Genomic DNA, 11,294 nt, shown 5'->3' with positions numbered 1-11,294 from the left:
TCCATCGTGCATGAACCACATGTTGTGTCGTACTTGTAAACGCAAATGTTCTAGCAGCACAGGAAGAGTATCCCGTATGAAATCATGATAGCGTGCTCCATTGAGCGTAGGTGGAAGAACATGGGGCCCAATCAAGACATCACCAACAATGCCTGCCCAAACGTTCACAGAAAATCTGTGTTGATGACGTGATTGCACAATTGCTTGCACATTACCCACACATGTTGACTGTGAAAATTTACAATTTCATCTCGTTGGAATGAAGCCTCATCCGTAAAGAGAACATTTGCACTGAAATGTGGATTGATACATTGTTGGATGAACCATTCGCAGAAGTGTACCCGTGGAGACCAATCAGCTCCTGATTGTGCATGCACACGCTGTACATGCTTCGGAAACAACTTGTTCCCCCGCAGCATTCTCCATACAGTGACGTGGTCAACGTTACCTTGTACAGCAGCTACTTCTCTGACGCTGACATTAGGGTTAACTGAACGAAGAATTGTCTCGTCCATTGCAGGTGTCCCCGTCGTTCTAGGTCTTCCCCAGCCGCGAGCCATAGGCTGGAATGTTCCGTGCTCCCTAACTCGCCACTCCGCTTTTGTAATCATAGCACTGACTGCAAAACCACGTTCGTGATTAACACTAACCTGTTGATGCTACGTACTGATGTGCTTGATGCACTGTAGAGCAATGAGTCGCATGTCAACACAAGCACCGAAGTCAACAATACCTTCCTTCAATTGGACCAACTGGCTGTGAATCGAGGAAGTACAGTACATACTGACGAAACCAAAATGAGCTCTAACATGGAAATTAAGCGTATCCGGACACATGTCCACGTAACATCTTTTCTTTATTTGTGTGTGAGGAATGTTTCCTGAAAGTTTGGCCGTACCTTTTTGTAACACCCTGTATATTATACAAGTAGGCACAATTTAAAATAAAACAATTAATTTGGCAATGTTGCTTCTAAAGAATTTCAACTGTATTTCCAACGCTTACACAAGACATCAACTAAAATAATTAAATTTTAAGACAGTTTCTTGCACGAATGAAAGTTCCCTGGTCTAAAAGATCCCTGTTATGCAATTGAGGGCTAAGGCGACGGAAATGATTTTCAGTCGCCCAATTTTATACCGAAGTCAATGGTAATGCCCACTTAGAAGAGCAATGCCATCTGCAGTTGGCGATAAGACTCCCTATCCGCATCTCCGATGAGGCGCGCCTCGCAGGCACGCGTTGCTAGACCCCTGGGCAGCAATAGAGACAGTTGCTTGTTGAAGGTTAGCTGCTACCCCGCCTAGCGGCGGTCCGCACGGAAATCTGTCGGGGGCCGATCTAAAATTATCCCGGCGCCTGCCCGGCTGGCTGGTGCGCGCGCGGGCACTTTTTTTACGCCACGCCACGCCACGGCACGGAACGGCACGCCGCTGTGCTCCGCGGCGGGCGGTGGTTGGGCACGCGGCCGCGGGCGGCGCTGGCGTCGGCGGCGCGCACAGTGGGGCGGCCCTCCGCCGCCGGCCTCCAGTCGGTGCTTGCCCGCGGCCGCGCCGTCATCCGCCAGTGTACAGTAGCTCGGGGAGGCCAGCCCTGCGTCCGACACCCGCGACTCCGCGCCGTCGACGTCTGCGCCCTCGCCGCCATGGCGCCACCGACCCTGGCCCTGCACCTGCTGCTGCTGTCCGTCGCAGGTCAGTCCGGCTCTGCGTCACTTCTTCCTGGCTGCAGCCCCTTCGGCGTATTTCACCCCCTGTCCACGAACCCTACCTTATTAATTCCTCTCGTACTAAACAGATAAAGACATCAAAATTTCAATCAATATTATACTTTCTCTGCAAATTTTAATGTTGTGATGCGTAAACATATGTAGTAGTGAAGGGTTATCTAGAGATCAATTATTAAAATAAGTGACAATGTTGTGAGACAAGTGCTTAGGCACTCGGCAATAGTGTATTTGGCACTTGAAGGGAAACGTCATTACGACAGTCAAAGATTTCTCTGTTTCCTTTCCTCCCTCCCCCCCCTCCCCAATCTCCCTCTCTCTTGCTCTGTACCCCATTAGGAAAACATTATTTTACATCTCGATTATCGTCCCGTTGGCAAAACAGATTATGACACCGACGTTTCTAGTTACATTGCACTGTCACTGCTAATTTTAGTATTATAACTCCTGACCATATTCAGCGGAGAATGGGAGAGAGAGAGAGAGAGTTTCTACAGGTGAGTTAACAGAAAAAAGTGACAGTGCTGTGACACATCTGGTAAGGTACTCATAGTGGCACAAAAAGAATATGTGGAGCACTTCAGCCACGAAGTCGGTCGTACTACATATGTGAATTAGAAACAATTAGGACTAAATAGTAATAGACGTAATATGGTATCAGACCACAAGCAAATTTAGCACTTTAGGTAGTGTAACGAATTTGGCAGTGGTTTCTAAATCTGCTGTTTGACAGAGTAACTAACATCATTGTCTATACACAGTTGTCTGTCATCAGTGACTGTCGTGAGTAATGTGATCTTGTGTCATAGCATTAATCCGTTTCCTTCTTATCTTTTCAGTCAATCCTACACTATACCTACAAGTCTGTAAATATTTTAATTTAATCTTCGCTATGATACGATGTGATAAAGGATTAATACTATACTATTGATAGTTAAAAACATTACACCTGCCCTGCTTAGATTTCTCAATTATTTCACCATGTACCTACAGTTAATCCTAAACTAATATCCACATTGTATATTAACGTTAGAGGTTGATATTGAGACAGGTTAATTATTACTATTGAATGTTAGTACGTAATCTCTAATGCTGTGAGAATAATGCAGCGTAAATTCAGCTCAGGAGATAACATAGAACATTTACCCTGTCCTGTTTAGATTTTTCCTACTCATTTGTTACGTTCATCGCTATTTAACCCATACAGCGCTTCACGGTTTAGGTTTTCTTTTACTATCACTTCCTACGTCACTCACATAATCACCACCAGCAGATACAGCAAACGGTATTACTTGTGCAAATCTTACCTCCTACTGTATTTTGGTGTTCGGACCTACCAACTTTCTATTACGTTAGGTTAGAGTTTCTTATGTATTCAATTCGCAAAGGAGACATAAATATTTGGAATGAAAGAACTGCTTCCTTCCTACTCCAGGGTTGTAGATGGTCCGCTGTGATTCCAAACATTTTGCAGCAACGCTCCATGAAAGACTTGCGCGGTTGCACCGCCTTAGTCATGGGACTCGCACAGTGGAGATCTGGGCTTTCAGTGTCACTATGTGCAAACCGGATTTAGAGATTCCATTTATTACGTAAGATAGTTTTTTCTGCGATTATGTGTAAATGTTTATTATCCAACTGATTTTATTCCGCTATTCAATGTCGACAGCACTTCTATGTCTTATACATGGGAATCAAGTTGGCGTAAACATTCATCAAGCAGAACTGGTACGTTTTGCAGAAGGTACTAGTGTTACAATAAATCTCAATACCGAATAAAATTTGGAAGTGTTTCTATGAAAATAGACTCTCCTTAATTTTGAGAAAACATGCTGTATTCTGTTCTGTACTACGAATTTAGTCAAACAATTAACTGATGTAGCATATGAGCAAGAGGCAGAGAACAGAACACAATCCTGCAATTTTTTCTGTGTGCACACTAATGAAAACTTGAACTGGAAGAAATATATTGCTGAGCTTCTCAAACAAATAAAGTTAGCTTTTTTATGGTTTTCGTGTAATTGCTAGCCCTGGAATGATTTACGGAATAATTTTCTGAGGTAATCTGTCTTTAAGACAGAAAGTAGTGCTTGCAGAAAAACAAGACTGCGAATTACATGTGGTGTTCACCTGCAATTATCTTCTAGGTGCCTCCGAAGTAGTTATGGATCTTAACTGCACCTCGAAAATATTGGGGTGTTCGTTTCAATTTGAAATTACTAAATTTCTTGAAAACGATGTATCGTACGAAAAAAGAAATTCTAGGTGAAAAGTTAATATTATTGAAGGGAACATCTGTCTGTGCTACACCTGGCTTCTTCCTAACCATCTCTCCTTTGGGGGTGGGGTCAACTTTGTATCTTCAAATGGGAACCCCATTTTAAACCATAATCGGATTCTATACCAAAACACGTAGGATTAACTCAAACCATTGTTTCCAATTCGTGGCAGGTGGCGCTGTAATCGACAAATTTCAGGTGGCCTCTTCTTGAAATTATATCCTAACGTGTCTGATTCTACATTTAATTTATGATGTAAATGTAGACATTTGTGTTGTTATGGTTGATACTGTTACTGAATCATACAGTGCAGATAATATGGCCAGACACTGATATTTTTTGCAAATAAGCTACTTGTATGGTAACGTAGTTTTCTGTTCCCTACGGTGTTGACTGTGGTGATTGCACAGACCACCAAAATGCTTGATTTCGGTAGTCGCCCTCGAACCCCGCCCTCATGGTGATTGAGTTCTGATTTCCATCCAACCGCCGAACTCTCGAACTAGCGGCTACTGGTGGAATATAAACGACAGACACCGTAATAAGGTAAAACGTCCACAAAGTGAGGGTGACAGGCGCACGTGCTCTATCAAAAAGGAGGACCCCAGTGGTAAGAGGCAAGAGGATTAGCCGAAATAAAGCATCCCAATGGTGAGAGGCAAGAGGACTCACCAAAATCAAGCGCCCCATTTTTGAGAGGCAAGGGGACTCGCTGGTATCAAGCATCTCGATAGGAACAGCAAACAACTACATCCATCTCCTTGTTCCTAAATAACTCTAAACGTAACTTCTAACCAGACATTTAAACGGCTAACGATACTGTTTTCCACAATCAAATTTACAACACTAACGTTTGAACATCAAAATCAATAGTTAGGACACAAAGGCTTACAGTTACATAGTAAATGATATGTCGTATCAAACTCATCACGTCTTAACTGCAAAAACAGGTAGACTTGATGGTTATCAATTACGGTACCACTTACCACGAATGGGAAACAATGGTTTGAGTAAACCGCACGTATTCTTTGACTTAAATTTCGAATATGTAATATAACAGGAGCTCCAATCTGAAAACACAAATCTGACCGTCCCATACAGGATGGGTCCAGCACAGACAGATGTGCCCTTTACTGATATTAACTTTACACTTAGAACGTTTTTTTCATACCCTTCGTTTTCGAAATATTTCGTTGTCTCACGTTAAAACGAAGATTCTGTATAGATTCGCTAACGACATTCGTCACAAATAGACAGTCAAAATTTTAGAAGGATACTGATATCCATATCTACAGCACTAGAAGAAAAAGTGAGCTATATTAATATTGAAGCTTTGAGCGGCTTAGAAAGTCAATATATTTCACCGAAAATGTTTGATCATTTGTCCAGTAACAGTAAATTCCTGACAAGTAGCAAAGCAAGTTTTATATCTAATATAAAAGCATTTCTTCTCAACCAATCCTTCAGTTTTATAGATGGGTTATTATTTATTTAAAAACTAGTAGACTGTTTTTAAGAAAAACTAGTTTTAAGTGTAGCTGCATAAATGGGGCCGAGAATACCGTGTTCAGTAATGTTGAATTTAGGGCAGTCTGCCATTTACGAACTTCTGAATGGCCTGCATGTGACCATCCACTGAAACTAATAATATACACGAGGGCCATTCAGAAATTATATAGCTTTTTGGTATTAGAAAAAAAAGTTTAGGAAAACTTTTTTTCATTCGTTTGGCAGCGGTCTTAAGTGCTACTTTTCCTCATAGTCTCCATAACAGTTGAGGTACTTATCATAGCGGCGAACAAGCTTTGAAATTACGCTGACTTAAAATTCAGCCGCCTGAGACGTCAACGAGTTAGCCACGCCCTCCGCAGTTCGGCGTCGTTGTCAAAGTACTGCGTTGCGAGCGAGGTCTTCATCATTTGTAAACAGATGGTACTCACTGTACGGTGGATGAAGGAACACCTCCCATTTGAAAGAATCGAGTGCGATTTGCCGTGATTGGTAAAGCGTTGTCGTGTAAGAACAAAATTTTTCGTCTCAGCTTTGCAATACCTAGAACAGATTATTGTTGTACCATGCCCAAGATAAGCACATATGAGACAGGAAGCACATATGTCCTGTTCCGAAAAACAGTCTTGCAGACAACGTTTGCAAGCATTTGCTTGTCTTTTTGTGGTGGTGGGTAATTTGTGTGCCCCCCTTCCATAGACTGCAATCTGCTCTCGCACTTCAGATGTTTGACACAGTCCCGTCTCCAGTTACGATTCGTTCAAGGATTAAGTCACCATCTTTTTCGTAAGAATCCAGAAATGTTAATGATGCAGAAATACGCTGCTTCTTGTGGTTTTCTGTCAAGAGTTTTGGTACCCATCTTTTGAGATAACCTAGCATATGTGAAACGATTTGATGCAACAGACTTTGTGGAGTTTGTGGGAAGCTGAACGAGAGCTCCGTCTTTGTGAATCGGCGGTTTTCTTGAATTTTGTCATCGACGTCTGCGACCAGTTCATCCGTCGCAACCCTTGGTCACGCATCTCGTTCTTCGTGGTGAACATTATTTCGGCAGTTATTACGTCTAACCCACCATTATTACACTCCACCATCAGTTATTACGATGTCTTGCCAATAAATTCCAGTCGGTTTACGATTTTCTGCTAAAAAATCCGCATTACTGACCGCGATTCACAACTAGCGGTATTTTCAGTTGCGGCACATATTTCAAAATTTAATTGTGATACGACGAGAAACGGCTAGTGATGGCAACAACCGAATCAAAACAGCCGACTCATTCGGTTGTAGCCTTGTGTTGAAATGGATCTGAGCACTATGGGACTCAACTTCTGAGGTCATCAGTCCCCTAGAACTTAGAACTAGTTAAACCTAACTAACCTAAAGACATCACACACATCCATGCCCGAGGCAGGATTCCAACAGGCGACCGTAGCGGTCTCGCGGTTCCAGACTGCAGTGCCTACAACCGCACGGCCACTTCGGCCGGCTAGCCTTATGTGTCGGCTGAATTATCCATTCATTCTTTTGAGTGAAACCAGTCTGTGGGAGCAACCTAATGTAAACAATCGATAATTCGGTTGTAGCTCCACTTATGGATTGGACTATCCATTCATTTTTTTGGACGAAACCGTCTCTAGGAGCAACAGAACGAAAACAATCGATTAAATTATATACCCGTGGGATTACCATTCATTCATTTCTTTAGAGTGAAAAAAGTCTGTGGGAGATATCGAATGAAAATAGCCACGCACACTCAGTTATGCCGTCGTTAATTCATTATCGTCAAGTGCACTATGTTATCACCTGTCGTCATTCTTATTGCCATTTCGTTATTTGATTTTTGTTGAATGCCAATAAGTAGCTTTCAGTTAATGATTTCGTCCAGGTTTATGAAAAGGCGTTTTCTTAGTCAGCTTGAATGTGTTTAATGTGGCCTGGAGAGAAATGAGAGGAGTGGATAAAAAGTAACTCTCAAGATAAATTCAGTGAGCTATAAAATATTTGCACAGGCGATTCGTATTCTGAAACTATATTAAGTAAAAGAATTCAGACAATTAACGAATGACAACAAATATTTTTCGTGGAAAAATTACTTCAAACTAGTGACAGAATATTTACGCACGTCTGGATGAGCAGACATTAATGTCGATTGACAGCCGTCCGAAGTTAATTCGCTGAATGCGAATATTTTGGCAGCTGCTGTGATAGAGATAGATGGACTACCTGTTTTGTGATATTACTGACAGCATGTGCTTAAAAAGCAACTGATTAGGTCATCAATTTATAAAAAAAATTGTATGTTATAAGCTTTCTGCTCACATCACTTCAGCATTTACCGAAAGAAAATTATTATTTGTGGCGGGTGCAAACCAACGAGATGAGAAAGAAAACGCTCCAATAAATTTAAATAAATAAGTTATTGTTAATCTATTTAAATATAAATTTGTAACGTAACACATCGGAAACCCGTTGTTGACGTTAGAATTAGGAAAACTTATTTATAAACCGATACATATATTTTTAGAAATATATATTTTTAGAAATATGCTTTTCAATCGCATCTCCTAGAAATAAAATATCTTATCTGTATCTAAAAGGTTGGCAACGTTGTCAGCGATTACGTATACCTGAAAAAGCTGAAAGAGAATGTAACTGGAACTACTCAAACTCGGAGAGTGAAAACATTCACACAGCTGACGTGGCCGAAGAGACTAGTTCCATTCGGTTGTTTCATTCTACTGCAAAAAACAATTGAACGAAAAAATAAACGACTGGTCAATTGTTTGTTAAAACCAGTTGATTGGCCCATGGCCAGAAAAGACACGAACCTCACGCCGGCACGGCTGGGTAATGGCGGAACGGACAAATACTCAGACAACAATATGGCCGCACTAGCCCCGTCCATTGTTGCTGCAGGTGAGGACATAATCTAGTTTTTGGCTAGCTCTTGTACTTTTCCCGCAAACTGACTCGCTGCACATCTTTTCGAGAAAAAAAAAATCGTTCGAATCATCTATGGAAAACCTAACTACGTATCAAATTCGCTTTCATTCTGCGAAATTTAACTACTGTGAAACAAAAATGGCCATGTTCGAGTATTACTCGTGCTCTGAGGGTCCCGTATCAACTTAATTATGTACCGTATATGGATTGCTCATTCATTCCGGGGATTGAAGACATCGAAGATATTTGCGTGTTATTGCCACTGATGTAGGCTCCACCGATTCCGAGACGTTAGAGAATGTTTTAATTTCTACTTTGAAGTCGGATAGCAAATGACAAAAGAAACATTTTTTCGTGCGATATGATTATAATATAACAAATTTCATGATTCTACGTCACAGGGAGGTGCCACGTAGGTTTCAGTGAGAGTGTCTGTATCAAAATACGTGACACAAATGGCCGTATCGATTGATTGCATTGACTTAGAAGCTTAACGATCTAGACCACCAAAGGACTATAGTCGTTAGTATGTAACATCAATATGAACTTGATACATCTGCCCGTTACTGAGAAAAAAGGGGCTTGTATTAAAATATGTGCTATAAATGTCCATATCTTTTTATTGCATTGACTTAACAGCTAACGTTTATTATGTCGCCAAGGAACCATAGATCATAGTATGTGACACAAATTTCAGTTTGATACGTCTGACCATTACTGAGAGAAAGTGGTTCTAATAGACGGACAGACAGACGCCGTGCGGGATTACCCGAGCGGTCAGGTGCTGCAGTCATTGACTGTGCGGCTGGTCCCGGCGGAGGTTCGAGTCCTCCCTCTGGATGGGTGTGTGTGTTTGTCCTTAGGATAATTTAGGTTAAGTAGTGTGTAAGCTTAGGGACTGATGACCTTAGCAGTTACGTCCCACATTTGAACATTTTTTTTTCTTTTTTTTTTTTTTGGCAGACAGGCAATCTGACAACGAATACAGATTCCTAATTAACAATTTTCGGTGCATTATTTTGTTTGCTGTGTGAACCGTTGCTTCTTGGCAAATTTCTTGATTCTAGGTCAATGGAAATTACCCTAGAAGTTTTGGTGAGTGACTTTGCGACTATCAAAATATGTGACATAAATGGCCGTAGCTTTTGTTTGCATCGACTTAGATGCTTCACTTTTTTACATCGCCAAGGGATCCTAGGCCTCAATATGTGGCATAAATTTCACCTGGATACGTCTATCTGTTCCTCATAAAAATTTGTTTCCAAAAGTCGGACAATGAGAGATGCCAGAAAGTGATCCTGTAAGTGTTCCGCTTTTTACCGATTGAATACGGGACCCTAAAAACGGTGTTCAGAATCATTCGTCTCTGGGCATTTGTTAAGTGTGTAACATAGTCAGCCTGCAGATTAACTTCGTAACAGAGAGCGATTTGAAATGCAGACCGTTGATATCTGGAGTTGAATGTTCAGGATTCAGAACGGATTTGTTGTCTCATACAGGAACTGAGATAGCACTGGCTACACAGGGTCGCTCCAGCCCGTTGTCTACACGAGGCTGACAAAAACGGCATCGGCTGGAGCTGGAGCACTGGAGTCGCGCGTGAGAGCTTTACGACAGCGGGGGCCGGAAGCCGCGGGCCATCTCCCCGCCCTCACACACACACACACACACACACACACACACACACACACACACACGACACGCATTGTTTGTAGACATGTTGATCACAATGAATAATCGGTGGCGTTACTTACATTTTTCAAAGGTGTATGGCATATCAATGGCTCCACTTGAAATGAGGCATAGCAATTTAATTAATTCCCTGTAATTCCAGGAGGTACGTCGGAGAGGGAGACGATTTAGTTACTTCCTAACTGCCCGTTGATCCCAATGTACGATGTTTCAAAGTGCTTAGGAAAATGAAAAGGCAACACAATTACGTGAGTATGGTATTATTTAACAGTTAAAGTTACAAAAAATCTTAGGGTCCTTTCTTTTACCTACTGCAGCTTTAACGATTGATTCAACTTTGTGGAAAACCAAGTCTGACTGCTCGTTGGACTCCACGTTGAATGGTCGTTCCTGCTGAGGGTCGAGCGAGTCTCGGTGAAGGGTGAGGGATGGGGAGAGGTTTGGTTGGTTGGTTGGTGTGAGGGGGGGGGGGAGGGGGGGGGGACCAAACAGCGAGGTCATCGGTCTCATCGTATTAAGGAAGCAAAATCGGCCGTGCCCTTTCAAAGGAACCATTTCGGCATTTGCCTGAAGCGATTTAGCGAAATCACGGAAAATCTAAATCAGGGCGGCCGCAAGCGGGTTTGAACCGTCGTCCTCTCGAATGCGACTCCATAGATCTATTCACTGCGCCACTTAGTCCGGGGTGCGAGGAAGGGAGGGGGAAGGGGAAGGTAGGATTAGTTTGGGGACTGGGGCAGCAGATAGTCAGTTGGAGGAGACAAGTAGGTTTAGATTTAACTGCAGATGTTTAGATGACAGAAAGAAGTGCACACTTCTAAATGTGTTACTCTAACTATGGAGCGAAAGTCACTGAAATGATCAAAAAATTACAACGCAGATGCTACCGCGTGGACGCTGAGCATTTAGTAAAGGCTCAACCACAAAATTCCAATTGACCGCGTTTAAATAGGAATCAAGAAATCTGTGACGTCCTTGAAATTGTATCTCGAGCAGGGACCAGCAGCAGCGAGAAATCATAGAGAATTAGGCACACATGCAGCGGTGTTATCTTTCGCTCCGCATAATTACCATGAGTGGAACGTCAAAGATGTTTCTGTCGTACCACGTACCGTCCGCCACTCATCACACGATGATACCCA

At 42.2% G+C, this 11,294-nt stretch overlaps 1 protein-coding gene across 8 annotated transcripts in view; it reads left to right on the top strand.

The window, feature by feature from the left end:
* Positions 1-1,474: 1,474 nt before the first annotated feature.
* LOC126272688 (hemicentin-1-like) overlaps positions 1,475-11,294 on the top strand; it is a 1,027,565-nt gene continuing 1,017,745 nt past the window's right edge. For all 8 annotated transcript variants that reach the window (XM_049975713.1, XM_049975709.1, XM_049975711.1 and 5 more), the window contains exon 1: positions 1,475-1,694. In XM_049975713.1, the coding sequence (XP_049831670.1) occupies positions 1,646-1,694 (49 nt within the window). In that variant the 5' untranslated portion in view covers positions 1,475-1,645. The remainder of the gene's footprint in view (positions 1,695-11,294) is intronic.

This window comes from Schistocerca gregaria, chromosome 5, assembly GCF_023897955.1.
Source record: "Schistocerca gregaria isolate iqSchGreg1 chromosome 5, iqSchGreg1.2, whole genome shotgun sequence".
Classification (NCBI taxonomy): Eukaryota; Metazoa; Arthropoda; class Insecta; order Orthoptera; family Acrididae; genus Schistocerca; species Schistocerca gregaria.
The sequence above is the reverse complement of the archived record's forward strand: the minus strand, read 5'-3'. Positions and strand labels throughout refer to the sequence as shown.